The 16755-nt window shown below is 36.4% G+C and overlaps 1 protein-coding gene across 1 annotated transcript; it reads right to left on the bottom strand.

Moving 5' to 3' along the window:
* Nucleotides 1–7238: 7238 nt before the first annotated feature.
* Nucleotides 7239–16549, bottom strand: LOC138314992 (uncharacterized). The gene is made up of 7 exons (XM_069255686.1): nucleotides 16370–16549; nucleotides 14076–14170; nucleotides 13449–13517; nucleotides 12730–12828; nucleotides 11921–12070; nucleotides 10996–11260; nucleotides 7239–8339 (listed from the first exon to the last, which is right to left on the bottom strand). The coding sequence occupies exons 1-7, from the start codon at nucleotides 16396–16398 to the stop codon at nucleotides 7427–7429; spliced, it is 1620 nt and encodes a 539-aa protein (XP_069111787.1). The 5' UTR covers nucleotides 16399–16549; the 3' UTR covers nucleotides 7239–7426.
* Nucleotides 16550–16755: the final 206 nt, after the last annotated feature.

Genomic DNA, 16755 nt, shown 5'->3' with positions numbered 1-16755 from the left:
GGGATTGAGCTGAAACTTACCCTAAATGATCCTGAGATGGTCCTGACCAAGTGTTCTTATTTTTTGGGTTGATCCGAAATCCAAGATGGCCGCCACAGCCGCCATCTTGAAAACACATTTTGAACTTCTTCTCAAGTTCTACCGGTGCGATTTGGCTGAAACTTGCATGAAATGATCCTGACATCGTCCCGACAAAGTGTTGTTATTTTTCGGGTCGATCCGAAATCCAAGATGGCCGCCACAGCCGCCATCTTGAAAACACATTTTGAACTTCTTCTCAAGTTCTACTGGTACGATTTGGCTGAAACTTGCATGAAATGATCCTGACATGGTCCCGACAAAGTGTTGTTATTTTTCAGGTCGATCCGAAATCCAAGATGGCCGCCACAGCCGCCATCTTGAAAACACCTTTTGAACTTCTTCTCAAGTTCTACCGGAGCGATTTGGCTGAAACTTGCATGAAATGATCCTGACATGGTCCCGACAAAGTGTTGTTATTTTTCGGGTCAATCCAAAATCCAAGATGGCCGCCACAGCCGCCATCTTGAAAACACATTTTGAACTTCTTGTCAAGTTCTACCGGTGCGATTTGGCTGAAACTTGCATGAAATGATCCTAACATGGTCCCGACAAAGTGTTGTTATTTTTCGGGTTGATCCGAAATCCAAGATGGCCGCCACAGCCGCCATCTTGAAAACACATTTTGAACTTCTTGTCAAGTTCTATCGGTGTGATTTGGCTGAAACTTGCATGAAATGATCCTAACATGGTCCCGACAAAGTGTTGTTATTTTTCGGGTTGATCCGAAATCCAAGATGGCTGCCACAGCTGCCATCTTGAAAACACATTTCGAACTTCTTCTCAAGTTCTACCGGTGCAATTAGGCTGAAACTCGCATGAAATGATCCTGACATGGTCCTGACAAAGTGTTCTTATTTTTTGGGTCAATCCAAAATCAAAGATGGCCGCCATAGCTGCCATCTTGAAAACACATTTTGAACTTCTTCTCAAGTTCTACCGGTGCGATTTGGCTGAAACTTGCATGAAATGATCCTTACATGGTCCCGACAAAGTGTTGTTATTTTTCGGATCAATCCAAAATCCAAGATGGCCGCCACAGCCGCCATCTTGAAAACACATTTTGAACTTCTTCTCAAGTTCTACCGGTGCGATTTGGCTGAAACTTGCATGAAATGATCCTAACATGGTCCCGACAAAGTGTTGTTATTTTTCAGGTCGATCCGAAATCCAAGATGGCCGCCACAGCCGCCATCTTGAAAACACATTTTGAACTTCTCGTCAAGTTCTACCGGTGCGATTTGGCTGAAACTTGCATGAAATGATCCTAACATGGTCCCGACAAAGTGTTGTTATTTTTCAGGTCGATCCGAAATCCAAGATGGCCCCCACAGCCGCCATCTTGAAAACACATTTTGAACTTCTTAAGTTCAACCGGTGTGATTAGGCTGAAACTTGCATGAAATGATCCTGACATGGTCCCGACAAAGTGTTCTTTTTTTTTTGGTCAATCCAAAATCAAAAATGGCCGCCATCTTGAAAACGCATTTCAAACTTCTTATCAAGTTCTACCGGTGCGATTAGGCTGAAACTTGCATGAAATGATCCTGACATGGTCCAGACAAAGTGTTGTTATTTTTCGGGTCAATCCGAAATCCAAGATGGCCGCCACAGCCGCCATCTTGAACTTCTTCTCAAGTTCTACTGGTGCGATTTAGCTGAAACTTGCATGAAATGATTCTGACATGGTCCCGACAAAGTGTTGTTATTTTTCGGGTCAATCTGAAATCCAAGATGGCTGCCACAGCCGCCATCTTGTTCCTCCCTCTTGTTACAATTTGTTGAAATGATCTCCAGATGACCGTTAAGGCCCATGGGCCTCTTGTTATGAATTATTGATGAAATATTGGTATTTACAAAAATGCATGTCTTGACACATTTTAAGGGGTTGTTGCCTAGCAACGGTCCATAGTAACCAAGTAGTGATGATATGTGGTTTTCAAGAATTTTTCCCAGTTTACCTTATGATTACATTTTAAATGCAGTTTAATGAATTTATGCGCTGTATTTTTTATACTTGACTTCTGAAGTGTATGTACAGAGAATACTAGACAATATGATGTTGTCTATTCCACTAGGTAGAAAGCAATGGTTTGTGTAAAATATGAAATTAACAGCACCACACACCATTTCTTTTTTCTCTTTTTAATAAAATGTCTACACAAAATAAACTTAATAATTTAGAAAAATGAATTTGTCAAACAAGGGAGCAGAAAACAGGTAAGAGTGCATTTAGTCCCTTTTCTTGAAAATACTACTCCTCCATAGCCGTCGAGTGGATTACAACCATATTTGGTGTGAAAAATAATTGGGAAGGACAATCATATTTTATATAAACAAGTGGTCCAATGAACAGTATCTGAAAATGATCTTGTAGGATGTGTTATCCACTTGTAAATTCTACAGTGTATATCCATTTCTTTGTTAAAACAACTAGCATATAATACAGGTGACTAACGAAAGAAAATAAACACCACACATAGCTAGTGATCATGAAGGCATGTAGATAGATGCGAACATTACATTCCAAACGTTATCATATTGCTTAAAATGTGTTTTACTAATCTGTATACATTCCAATGTTTAGCCTGTTTGCCTTATACATCTTTATTTTTCAAAGATGAATCAAAGAATACTACATATATGACTATTGTTTCATGCTGCATATTATAGTATACCCAGGTAATGATTCTGGATAGATATTTTTCCTTTCAGTTTTGAAGTGATTTATTTTTATATAATAGTATTTCTCACTTTTTTAATCATTCATTTTATTGATTGTAATCATTAAAGATTCATGTGTAAGAATTTGCTTAAATTTAGTAATTTTGTTGGGTTATATGTAAAGATTTTGTTTCAGTTATTATTTACTTTCATTTATTTGTACTTTTTTGTTATTGTAGCAGATATTGGCTGGGTAGGGCTGTGTATATGTTTTGGTAGCGTGAAAAGATTGGTCAGGTTTGGCCAGGTGCTCCACTGTATTTTTTCTATGAGTTGTAATGTGACATTAAAACATTTTCATGAAAACTCTTCTGTCTTTTGTTTTAAGATCTGATTTAAGAGATTGAATTTGGGGTCAAAAGGTCAACTTCAAAGGTGACTGCTACTAAAAATGTTTTGGTCACAAAATATTAGTTTCAAGACAATAACTTGAGAACACATCAATGTAATTTGTTCAAACAAAATACAATGGTAATATACATCAAAAGAATTGATGGATTTTGATCAAACTTATCACAATGGTAAAATGAGAAAATACAGCATGGGATTGAATTTGGTCAAAAGTCAACTACAAAGGTCACTTACTAAAAATAGAATGCTTCACAAATTTTAGTTTCTGGACTATAACTTGAGAACACATCAACATAATTTGTTCAAACTCCATACAATGACAGCATATTAAACCAAGCAATAATAATATCCTGTCGTAGATTAGAAAATATAACTGGCGGCAGTAGTGTGTTGCTTGCAACACTTACTATAAATTAAATAAAATGCAGTTGATCTCTCATTTAGTACATGGGGAGTTTTTTCTCTTTCCCTCTTTCTCGAGCAAATGTGCTGACAAAGTGCAAATATAATTGTGTAAATAACTTTTATGGTATTTCCTTAAATGGTATAGTTTCAACAAGAAATCCCAGAGGGATCTTGGCGCCCACCAATGATCTACGTCTGACAATAGAACGAGGGATCTTTACTAGAAAACAGCAAAACTCAGTCATATAACAGTCCATGAGGTCGAGGTGACTGTTAGTTTTGCTGTGTTCTGATTGGTCTAGACGGCTCGGACAGGTCTTGACAAAATGCAATGTCAACCTGCTACCAATGAACACCTGTTCAGAGGTTGACATTGCAAATACGGTAACCTGGCTATAAATAGACACAAGGAATTCGCTGTCTCTTCCACATTTTAACCAATCAAAATTTAGCATTGCTGATTATCGGGGAAAAGCCAAATCAGACATGGCAGACAACAATATGCAGGATTAGGAAAGATATTTAAGTATGTTAAAATGTAACTGTATGTCCGAAGATTATATTGTGAAGAAATCTAATAGAAGTCCTACAAATACTCATTGAGGATACATAGATGAAGATGTTCTTGTTTTGTTTAATTAATCATTCTGTTGTCTTTTCTTCAAAATTGTAAATAGCAAAGCATGTATCGTTTCATATAACAAAACAATTAGCTATTGACTTTTTGTATGTGAATACGAGGTATTTTTAAACCATCGGCCTCGGGGAATATCACCTTTCTCAGGTTTAACAATTCCTTATATTCACCAACAAAAAGTCAATATTTTATTTTGGAAGCATAAAAATGACCAATATTACCTAGTTTCATTGAAAATCAAACATACAAAACCGGAAGTGCATTTTGTTTTATTAGTATATCAGTCAACCTATTATTTTTAGCTCACCTGGCCCGAAGGGCCGGTGAGCTTATGTCATGGCGCGGCGTCCGGCGTCCGTCGTCCGTCGTCCGTCGTCCGTCCGTCCGTCGTCCGTCCGTCCGTCCGTCAACATTTCCTTTAAAAACCGCTACTAGTCATAGAGTTCTGCATGGATTGTAACCAAATTTGGCCACAAGCATCCTTGGGGGAGGGGGAACAGAACTTGTATAAATTTTGGCTCTGACCCCCCGGGGGCAGGAGGGCGGGGCCCAATAGGGGTAATAGAGGTAAATCTTTTAAATCGCTACTTGTCCTAGAGATCTGCATGGATTGTAACCAAATTTGGCCACAAACATCCTTAGGGGAAGGGGAACAGAACTTGTATAAATTTTGGCTCTGACCCCCCGGGGGCAGGAGGGGTGGGGCCCAATAGGGGAAATAGAGGTAAATCCTTTAAAACGCTACTAGTCCTAGAGTTCTGCATGGATTGTAACCAAAATTAGCCACAAACATCCTTGGGGGAGGGGGGACAGAACTTGTATAAATTTTGGCTCTGACCCCCCAGGGGCAGGAGGGGCGGGACCCAATAGGGGAAATAGAGGTAAATCCTTAAAATCGCTACTAGTCATAGAGTTCTGAATGGAATGTAACCAAATTTGGCCACAAACATCCTTGGGGGAAGGGGAACAGATTTTGTATAAATTTTGGCTCTGGTCCCCTGGGGGCAGGAGGGGCGGGGCCCAATAGGGGAAATAGAGGTAAATCCTTTATATCGCTACTTGTCATAGAGTTCTACATGAATTGTATCCAAATTTGGCCACAAACATCCTTTTTTGAAGCGGACCAGAATTTGTATAAATTTTGGCTCTGACCCCCCGGGGCAGGAGGGGCGGGGCCCAATAGGGGAAATAGAGGAAAATCCTTTAAATCGCTACTAGTCATAGAGTTCTACATGGATTGTAACCAAATTTGGCCAGAAATACCCTTGGGAGAATAAGAACTGAGTTTGTATAAATTTTGGCTCTTGCCCCCCGGGGGCAGGAGGGGCGGGGCCCAATAGGGGAAATAGAGGTAAATTCTTTAAATCGCTACTTGTCCTAGAGTTCAGCATGGATTGTAACCAAAATTAGCCACAAACATCCTTGGCGGAGGGGAAACAGAACTTGTATAACTTTTGGCTCTGGTCCCCCGGGGGCAGGAGGGGCGGGGCCCAATAGGGGAAATAGAGGTAAATCCTTTAAATTGCTACTAGTCTTAGAGTTCTACATGAATTGTAACCAAATTTGCCCACAAACATCCTTTTTGGAAGCGGAACAGAACTTGTATAAATTTTGGCTCTGACCCCCCGGGGGCAGGAGGGGCGGGGCCCAATTTTCACCAATTAATATTGTGAAAAATCTAATAGAAGTCAAAATATCATTGAGGATACATATTTGTAGCGTTTGATATAACAATAAAATTAGGAACTTTTTGTATGTGAATACGAGGTATTTTTAATCAGGCCTCGGGGAATATCACCTTTCTCAGAACAATTCCTTATATTCACCAACAAAAAGTCAATATTTATTTTTGGAAGCATAAAAATGACCAATATTACCTAGTTTCATTGAAAATCAAACATACAAAACCGGAAGTGCCATTTTGTTTTATTAGTATATCAGTCAACCTATTATTTTTTTCTTTCCAAAATCATACTCAAACCATCTAAAAATTACTGAACTTTTGTAAAATATCAAAATTATTCTACTGTATTTAACTACTTAAGAATATATCTGGAAAAAAACTTAGCACATACAAGGGTATATCTGCCGATTGTAAAAATGGTGGAGTTGCCAATCACTCTAATATATGTTTCTGATAATAGTAACACATGCATTGTTTCTGTTACAATTATTTTGAGGTTTGGCCATTTCGTGTATGGTGACTATAGACTATATATCTCCCATATTGCCTGACACGGAATAGGAAAACTGACTCTGACTTCTGAAATTTGGGGGCCGTTTCGAAATGTGAAATTGGCAAAATGGTAACAAATGTGTTCTAAATACCCAAGATCCAAGTCTCTGTTAACACCAGATAAACAGTTAATGATGTATTACAAAGCAGAATTTACATTTCGTTCAGTTTCTTTTAAAAGTAGACATTGTTATTTGAATTAGGTTTATGTTTAAATGGCAACATATTCAATTGTTAAATGATTATGTATTGTTTTTCATTTTATAATGTCGGGTATTACTGAAAATTAATCAAATGTAAGGTAAGTGATACAAAACAGAATATACATAAACAGCTGTGTTTAGATAAAACTCAATTTATCGGTATGTTGGCGGCATTAATTATGCATATCAAAAATGACATAACTCGCCTGATACCAATGATTTCAGGTAATGGTTTTGCATATATGTTGTATAATTATGCAAACTTATACCTTCCAAGGAATACGACAATTGATTGATAATTACAATAACACACGTTATGTCTAAATTATTTTAAGCTGATGAAAGAAATCACAATGTTTTACAGATACATTGTCATGGAGTGACATACGTGTATTGTAGCTATGCTGCTTATACTTTTGCAATTGTGGTGAAATTCTACATGATGAAAACTGAAATATGTTGGGTTAAATAATCTTATATAGGGATGAAATTACTGCAGTTTTTTACTGATGAAAATAATAAGGTACAGTAGCTTGGAAAGCTATTTTGTTTTAATCTCATATGGAATATATAATACAAAATTAAGAAAAATTCACATGCATTTAAATACTGGTATTTGCAAATCTTGTATCAATATAAATATTCAAGACATTTCGTATTTACAATGGATTTTCTTCATTTCAAATTAAGTTTTATAAATCAAGTTTTGCTGATGTTTTTTTTTCCAATATGATATGCGGAATATGATATGAAATGACAACATTTCAAAATGATAAATTTTGTAAATATTTCCTATGGAAGTTTTTTCATAATAGGAATACCATCCAGCTTTGATAGAAACGGGTCTTGTTTATGTGTTCCTCCCTCCTTTGTAGAGTTCCGATCTTTTCTCCGGAGTTCCTCATCAATAGACGGTAGCTTAATCACTTTGTTTTGCTCCATTACATCTGCTTTGGTATCTTTTTCTGTACGACTAGCTAGTGGGCAGTGATTTCCTATAACCAGACTGTCATACCCTAACACTCGGGCACTGGGAATGGTCTTAACTGCACTGTTACCTAACAGTGGATTACTGGTTAAACATTGGGGCCACATCCTTCGCTTTGTCGTTTTTTGCGAATCTTTACTGTCATAAACTTTTATAATTTCATATATTTTCCTCGGGGCATTTGGCACAACAGGGTATGTATTTTGTAACTCTTTAATCTTGCCTAGGCTACAAAGAGGATTTTTTACTGGTGGTAGTTTCTTGGGTTGTTTTAGTTTACTCAGATCAAGTCTCGGTACAACAGGTTTGACATTGCTTGGTTTTGGAGCTTCCAGTTTTGATACAACAAGAGAAAGCTCGGCTTCCATAAGGGAGATTTGCCTCCTCATCAAACGTTCTCTCTGGTCCAGTTTACCATAACACAAATTGAGCTGGTCAAACTCTCGTACTAGGCGTCGGTCCTTTATACGATAGTTATTGAGCTCCTTCTTGATAAAAGAAATCTGTTTATGACATATATTTTTTTCCTCCAGTAGATTACGATAACCTTCTTTGATGGAAACCAGGCATTGATGATCGACATCTTTTACATCCTTTAATGCATAAATATTTGTCTCAATGTCCTGAAGGATGTTGTTAGCCTCACGCAACTCATGGGTTAATTTTTCTATTTCTTTATCATGATCACTGCTATGTTGATCGAATTCTGACACAAATCTGGAAAAAAAAAAACCCAGAAAATTAATAATGTTGAACTCTAAATATATATGTACCACAATTTTCATACTCACTTATCAAGAAGGAACAATTTTTAATGTTAATTTCCCACCAAAAGTTACCAACATTTTGATAATTATTATATATTGTAAAGTGATTTTTGCATGTATGTTTTCACCTAAACTTACATTAGACATAAAAGCAAGAGGCCTTAACGGTCATCTGATTCATGGCACAAAACAACAAAGTCACAGTATAAAGTAGTGGTTAACAATTAATATAAACAATACAAGGAACTCCTTAGTTGAATATGTAAGTTTCTAAAATAGGTAAATGTCATTTGTTGAACAAACTTGGTAGCCCTTCATCCATATATGGTTGTAACCCATTCAAGAATTAAGGAGGAGTCAGATTTTAAAGCCAAATTTCAGCAAAGCTCCCATTTTGGACCTCGGTCATACTATCCCCATGGGTCTTACCTCGGTCCTTTATAAAATATGATTGTCTTCAACTAAGTTCCCCCTTCTGAACCCCGCCCCTCTGTCCCCAAGGGTCGGACCAAACTCGTTTATATCAAATATGATTGTCCTTCCCCAGTGATGTCTCACACAAAATATGGATGCATTAATCCACTCAAGGGTTAAGGAGGAGTAGGCTTTTAAAGCCAATTTCATCAAAGTTCCCCCATTTGAGACCCGCTCCTCTGTCCCAAGGGGTCGGACCTAACTAGTTTGTATAATATATAATTTAATTCTTTATTTATTTAACAAGGATTACTAACAGCCCGAAGGCTACTAGATGCTTGATCTCCTCAACATATATCAAACAGAACAATATGTACAATTACACAAAACACATACAAACGTCGCACACGCTCACACTCACACATACATACTTTAGAGAGAGAGATCTAGAGGCGGGGGAGACTGAGACAGAGAGAGAGAGGAAGGTGGGGGGGGGGGGTTGTTCAGAATGGGGGGGGGGTGTTCAGAATATGTATAATATATGATAGTCCTTCCCTATGATGTTTTCACAAAATATGGATGAATCCACTCAAGGGTTAAGGAGGAGTAGGATTTTAAAGCTAAAACAAGTACTCATTGTAATGGACATCATTACATAATCCCCTAAACGACCTCCCCCTCCCCATCCCCACCTGCAACAAATCAAGAATGCAGTTGCACAGTGTATAAACATCTTGAAAGAAATTTTGAGGAACTTATATATTCAATGAATTGCAGACGAAAATTTGAAAAACAGGAAGTTGGCCCAGCGACATTCTTCCAAAATTTTTATCATGTTGATCAGCATCCCTTAATACCCCTATATACTAATTTACATTGAAATCAGATTCATAAATATAAAAAGAGGATGTTGGCCCAGGAGCCATCTTGGAATACCAAAATCTTTATGAAAATATTTGCATGTTGTTTGCCATCACTTAAAACCCCTAAAACCAATTTTCATTGAGATCGGAGACCGAGAATTGAAAAACAGGAAATGGGCCAGTGGCCATCTTGGAATACCAAAATCTTTACGAAATTGTTTGCATGTTGTTCGGCATCAGTTAAAACCAGTATAGACCAATTTTCATTGAGATCGGAGACTGAAACTTGAAAACAGGAAGTGGGCCAGCGGCCATCTTGGAATACCAAAATCTTTACGAAAACGTTTGCATGTTGTTCACCATCTCTTAAAACCCTAATAGACCAAATTTCATTGAGATCGGAGACCGAAACCTGAACACAGAATTAAAAAAATTTGCCCTTTTGGGGCCCCACCCCTCAGCTCCTAGGGGTCAGACCAGGCTCATTTATATAAAATATGATTGTCCTTCCCCAATGATTGTTTCACACCAAATATGGATGAAATCCATCCAAGGATGAAGGAGGAGTAGGATTTTAAAGATAAAATTAAGAAAATTTGCCCTTTTGGGGTCCCACCCCTCAGCTACTAGGGGTCGGACCAGGCTCATTTATATAAAATATGATTGTCCTTCCCCAATGATGTTTCATACCAAATATGGCAGTAATCCACACAAGGGTTAAGGAGGAGTAGCGTTTTAAATGTAAAAGTTTACAAACGACGCACGGCGCACAACGACGGACGAAGCATGATGACTATAGGTCATCCTGACCCTTCCAAGAACTTTCACACAACCTAATTTCTGTTTTGTTATCAAAGATGCTACGTACACCACTGACAAATGTTTTTTCCAAAAATCAGATCAAATACAGATCGACTAGGTAAGTATTTTCATTCAGTTACAAAACTTACTTACATCATTACCACCCTTAAAGTTCCTCCCAAAACACTCTATGACCTACATGGAATGAAGTACTGATTGCGCATGCACCAAAAGCGATATATATTATTTTCAGTCTTAACTAGACATATATATATAGACACGATTAAACATCAGTTATTGTTCAAATAATGAGCATCATTTATGTTCAGTTGATGGTGGCGCATCTTTAATATTGAAGTCATCATACATGTTAGTCTGTCTATTTGAATAATCTTCAAAGCTTAATTCACCAAACCAAATGGTTTTCATTAAATTACCCATGGAAATATTTAAAATACCATGTCAAACTTTTAGCCCAGTTGTGTATAAAGTTAACATTAAATGGATTTTATATGTGTATTTCCATACTTTTTTTCTAATTTCTTGTCCCAGACATTTTGAATGTCCTGAAGAGGTTGGCGAATGGATTTGTCCGAAAGTTTATCTATTGTGATCTGAACGGGTAAGTCATTCCTCCCAATCTCTTCTTTACTCTGTTGTGTGTGGTCGGAAACCACTCTAGGGTCTTCTGTTGGGTCAATAATGAGAGTGGTCTTCCCGGTGCCATTGACAGGGGATCCTTGTTTTGTACTAATCATACTTGTTGAAAATCTGGTACCAGATACAACCATATCTGTAATGGAAACAAATTTATGTAAAATTTCATATACAAGTCTGTGATGGAAACAAATTTATATAAAATTCATATACAAGTCTGTGATGGAAACAATTTATATAAAATTCATATACAAGTCTGTGATGGAAACAAATTTATGTAAAATTCATATACAAGTCTGTGATGGAAACAAATTTATGTAAAATTCATATACAAGTCTGTGATGGAAACAAATTTATGTAAAATTCATATACAAGTCTAAAATGGAAACAAATTTATGTAAAATTCATATACAAGTCTAAAATGGAAACAAATTTATGTATAATTAATATACAAGTCTAAAATGGAAACAAATTTATGTAAAATTCATATACAAGTCTAAAATGGAAACAAATTTATATAAAATTCATATACAAGTCTGTGATGGAAACAAATTAGATCCAAAATCCCAGCAAATGATTTACCCATAGAAGGTCCTGAATCAAATTCTCTAAATATGAAGGAATGAGGGTTATTTAAAGTACCACATTTGTCAAAATGATTGACTGTGATCCCTATAGGCTATGATCTAGATGTACCTTTGTGGTCAAATATGCAGAACACTTTGCAATAAACAAAAGACCCAGAGACATGATTATAAGTTGTTATGATGAGGATGTTGGGCCTACAAGTTACTACCATTTTGACTGAGCTTCCTTTGAATGAACGCAGTGTTGGACTTTCTCTTTATGTTCTCTTGACTCTTTTGGTGTTGTAGGTAAGGTGTTGTTCTTCCTTTACACGGACTCTTCCTATCGTATTGTATTGGTAAACCATCAACTTTAAACACTGCAACAGAATAATTCTGTGAATAACAATAAAACACTAGCAGTAGTAGGCGTTTCTAGACCTTCCATTCATAAAAATAAAGAATTATTTCCCCTTAATCCAAGTAAGCTTTAGACCAAATTACAACAAACTCCCTTCATTCCTACAAAAGAAGTAGGATTTTGAAGAATTTGCTATATTTCCCCTTATTGGGCCCCGCTCGTCTGAACCCTGAGAGAACAGGCCCACCGTTTACACAAAATTGGTTTCCCTGAAGCTTTAAACCATATTAGCACAAAATCCCTTCATTCCTACAAAATACGGAATTTAAAGAATTTGCTATATTTTCCCTATTAGGCCCCACCCTCAGGCCCACTGTTTATACAAAATTGGTTCCCTTCACCCAAGGAAGCTTCAAACCCAATTTGGTAAAAATCCATTAAGTGATTCATTAATAGTAGGGATTTTAATGAAAAGTTAATTGACGATGGATGGACGACGGACGCTGTGCCATGACATAAGCTCACCAGTCCTTTGGGCCAGGTAAGCTAAAAATATTATTCAGTTTCCAATCCATATTAAATATAATATATATAATTTTTGTACAAATTGTAAAATGTATGAACACAAGGACTTGTTTGATTAATGGTGATGAGGACTTACTTTCAAAGTGAACTTACCAACATAGACGTCCTTCCCATTACAAAAAAAATCATCATTCTGAAAAGGGAAGACTTGAGGCGAGTTCCGGCATTTTATGTCCTCGTATAATGATTTGTCTAAAATAATAATAAATAAAAACAACAATTAATGTCCTATTAACAGCTATGGTCATGAAAGGACGGTTGCTTAATCACACAAATAATAGTTCATTATACAGACATGACATAAGGAAGATTTAAAACTGAAAAGTATGAGAAGGATTAAAAATTTTCGGAAATAAATGGCGCCACCAAATAATTTTTATCTTAAAAGTCAGAGGATACTGAAACATTTAACCACTCAGACTTGTTTCCCCACTAGCCTTAGAATGAGGGGTGAACCAAAAGTCATGTCATTTGGCCTTTATTTCGTGAAAATTGTGCCCTGTATTCTCAAAACCATCTCTGGTTGATAGCAATTAATGGAGCACAACACTGATAAAAATCTTGTTTAAAACTGACTGACCTTGCTACAATGCACATTGTTTTATATGAATTCATTACACTACTATGCAATATGATTGAGAGCAGAGGGTGAGGTGTGTTGCTTGGTGTCTTTTTCAGCATGCTTCAGTGATATATCACTATAAAAAGGGCAACAGTTCAAGCATACAAGAAGACACAACATGAATATACCTGATAGGTCTTTTAAGTTCTCGTAAATATTTAGTTATTATAAATTACATATGCACACTTACCTTCACCAAAATCTCTTTCTAGTCTGCACTCATTATTTTGAGACTTGGAGCTAAAAATATCTGTATCCCCTATGTAAATACACATATAGCAAATTTAATAAATGGTATATAGTTAAATGTTGTCTAGATATACAAAATCAAATGAAAAGTAATAATAACTCATTGAATAGCCTAGGCCTAAGGATCAATTCATTAGATGTCAGGCACGGAATTTGAGGGGGGCCTACACTATTTCTCGCTCAGAGATTCAGATATAAAATGTATAGTCACAAAAAAAACCCATTATCATTAATTTGAGGCCGGCTGGAATGCCATCTATAGTTTTAAGGCAGCTCTGAATCGGCATTGGAACAACATTAACATAAGTTCAGCCCAAACTGCTATGCCAACAACTGAACGGGATACTCAACCAAACAATCACCAATTCCATGTATTAATATAGTAAAATAAGACACTCTGGGTGGATTGTCTGCAACTCTGCATATAAGTAGAATTAATTTTCTAAAACTATATACCAAAGTCAGATAAAAAAATTCATGAATGTGAATAAATCTAAAGGATGCCAAAATGCCAAGGCTTATGTAAGGCAGATACTTATATAACATGATATATAGGCCTAGGCCTTACCGTGATCCATCAGTATAGATGACTGTGTTTTCGTTAGAGATGAGATCGGGTAAGGAGACAGACTGCTTCTACCGCGCAGCTCCAAGCCCTCAAACCTATTACAATACAAGATGCAAATGTGTAATACCTGGCATATATACAGGACCTCTGCTATAATACTAATAAATACTGTATTGAAAGTAGGCCTTGTAACTTAAAGATGCTCCTCCGCCGACAGAGCAAAAATGGCATTCATCATTAGAACAATAATTGGTGTTTAATCTTGTATACATATGTCTAATTAACACAAAAAATAACATAAGATAACTTATTTTGTCTTTGGTGCATGCACAATCAGTACTTCATTCCATAAAGGATATAGTGCCACAGATTTTTTTCAGGATTTTTTGTATTTTCAACTTGAAGTAAAATTAGAAGCTCAAACTTTTCAATGGTGGTAATGGTGTAAAGTAAGTAACTTTTATAACTGAAGAAAAATATGAAATCGTCTGCACCTGTTTTTGATAGTGAAAAATACCAATTGTCAGCGGTGGAGAATCTTTAAGTAGGCAACAGTACAGTACATTGAAATTCTCAAAATCCACTAAAAGAGGTTTCAGCCCCCAAAATACAACCTCCCCTCACTCCATAGAAAACAAATTGCAAAAAAGCCAATATTCTTCGTACATACCTAAGAGCGCACACACTCTGTAAAGTCATTTGCTGTCACCAATAGGTTTACAAACCTTCTTAAGAATGACATTGAATGCATTGTGCATCATTCCCTCATTCTATAATTCTATGGACAGAGGTATCGGCCAATCAGACGTGACATCATATATATTATGCCACAAGATGAAAACATGCAGTTCAAGTTTATTTCAATTTAAATGGAATGAAGGCAAATCCAGAGAAATTTCAGGCTATCTCTCTGGGTAAGAACACTGTGAAACATTTTAATATATCTAACACTGAAATTGTTTGTGAAGATAGTGTTAAACTTTTAGGTATCGAAATCGACCATCTTTTAAAATTTGATAAACATATTTCAGATATATGCAGGAAAGCATCTAAGCAACTAGCAGTTCTGAAAAGGATCGGACATTTTTTACCTAAAGCAACAAAAATTTTAATTTACAAATGTTTTGTTTTATCAAACTTTGACTATTGTCCCCTTATTTGGCATTTCTGCAGTATTTCTGCAACTAGAAAAATCGAACGAGTGCAAGAGAGGGCTTGCGATTCATTCATAATGACCACACCTCTAACCTTAAAGAACTGCTAGCCGGATCAAATTTGTCTTTTTTACATGTCCACAGGATGAAAATGATGGCCTGTGAGGTTTTAAAATTTTTAACAATATTGCTCCTGACTACATACGTCACCTTATTAAAAAACAAGAAAACACTTATAATTTCAGATCTGAAAACAAAGCAAACCTACCCAGAGTTAACACCACCAGGTATGGTAAGAAATCATTCAGGTACGAGGCGTCCCGCATATGGAACAGCCTCCCAAATGACCTGCGTAAAGGTTGAAAACTATGCAGAGTTTCGGAGGCTGCTACGTAAGTGGGACGGCCCGGACTGTAGTGTAAACTTTGTTCTTAATGTCTCCCTGCATCCTGTGGTGTAACACATGTCTTTATGTCTTTATTTTATTTTTTATTTTGGTTTGCTTTGTTGCTTGTTTTGTCACCCTTTTAATATAAATTTGTAAAAAATTCTGTGATAGAGCTTATGTAGTGCCTGTACTTATAATTACTGACAACTGTGATGCTTTAGTTTTAATTTCTGTTATATATACAATATACTTTGTTTTGTCGAAATACAAGCTCGAACGAGCTTATGTACCATGTTTTCTATATATTCGACACTACAATAAAGTTTCTTGTATGTTTATTTCAATCTAAATGCACATTTCAAGAAAAAATATATATCTCTAATAACATATTTCTCAACACTTGAATTTAAACACGATTTTTTTCAATAAATGGCACAAATCATTCCTACATTTGCAAAGAATTTAACATAACGTTACCTTATTTCAGATTCACCAGAAATCCATGCCAGTAGGAACGAGGATTCCTACATCTTTTCGTAAACTACGCAAAAAATTACGAACACTTTTGTGAAACGCACTTACGAATTTCGTAAGTTTTGCGTAACTTTTGCGTAAATATTAACGAACGTTCGTAAGTTAGGAAGCTTTGTGAAACGATACCCTGGGCCCTGGCAGTACTGTAGGCTAGTCTACATTATGGACCCTGTACTGGAAAAAAATGTCCGGTTTATTTAATTTCAACACAAACTTACATGCGAGGACTCTGAAATTGACGCTCCATCTCTACGGTTAGTCGCCTCCTTCTCTCCTCTGTGTCTGAAAATAAACACAAGTTCCGTGTGCCTACATTGAAAACAAGTGATAGGCCTACATAAAACTACATTTGTCTTGACTGCGCGCTACCAAATTTTCTCCGGAAGTATCCTGTCATTATGACGTCATAATATCTATGTTAGGGGCGCCGATGGGGAATTTAACACACCCTCACTGAGCATCAGAGAGGAAACAGACTAGGAGACAAGTTTTAACAGTTTTAACAATGAAATAACAGCCCCTGAAACAATTCAAAACATCAAAATTACTACTCAAATGTGGATACTCTAACCACTACCAAAAAACTTGAATTGGAAAACCTCAT

This window comes from Argopecten irradians, chromosome 2, assembly GCF_041381155.1.
Source record: "Argopecten irradians isolate NY chromosome 2, Ai_NY, whole genome shotgun sequence".
Classification (NCBI taxonomy): domain Eukaryota; kingdom Metazoa; phylum Mollusca; class Bivalvia; order Pectinida; family Pectinidae; genus Argopecten; species Argopecten irradians.
The sequence above is the reverse complement of the archived record's forward strand: the minus strand, read 5'-3'. Positions and strand labels throughout refer to the sequence as shown.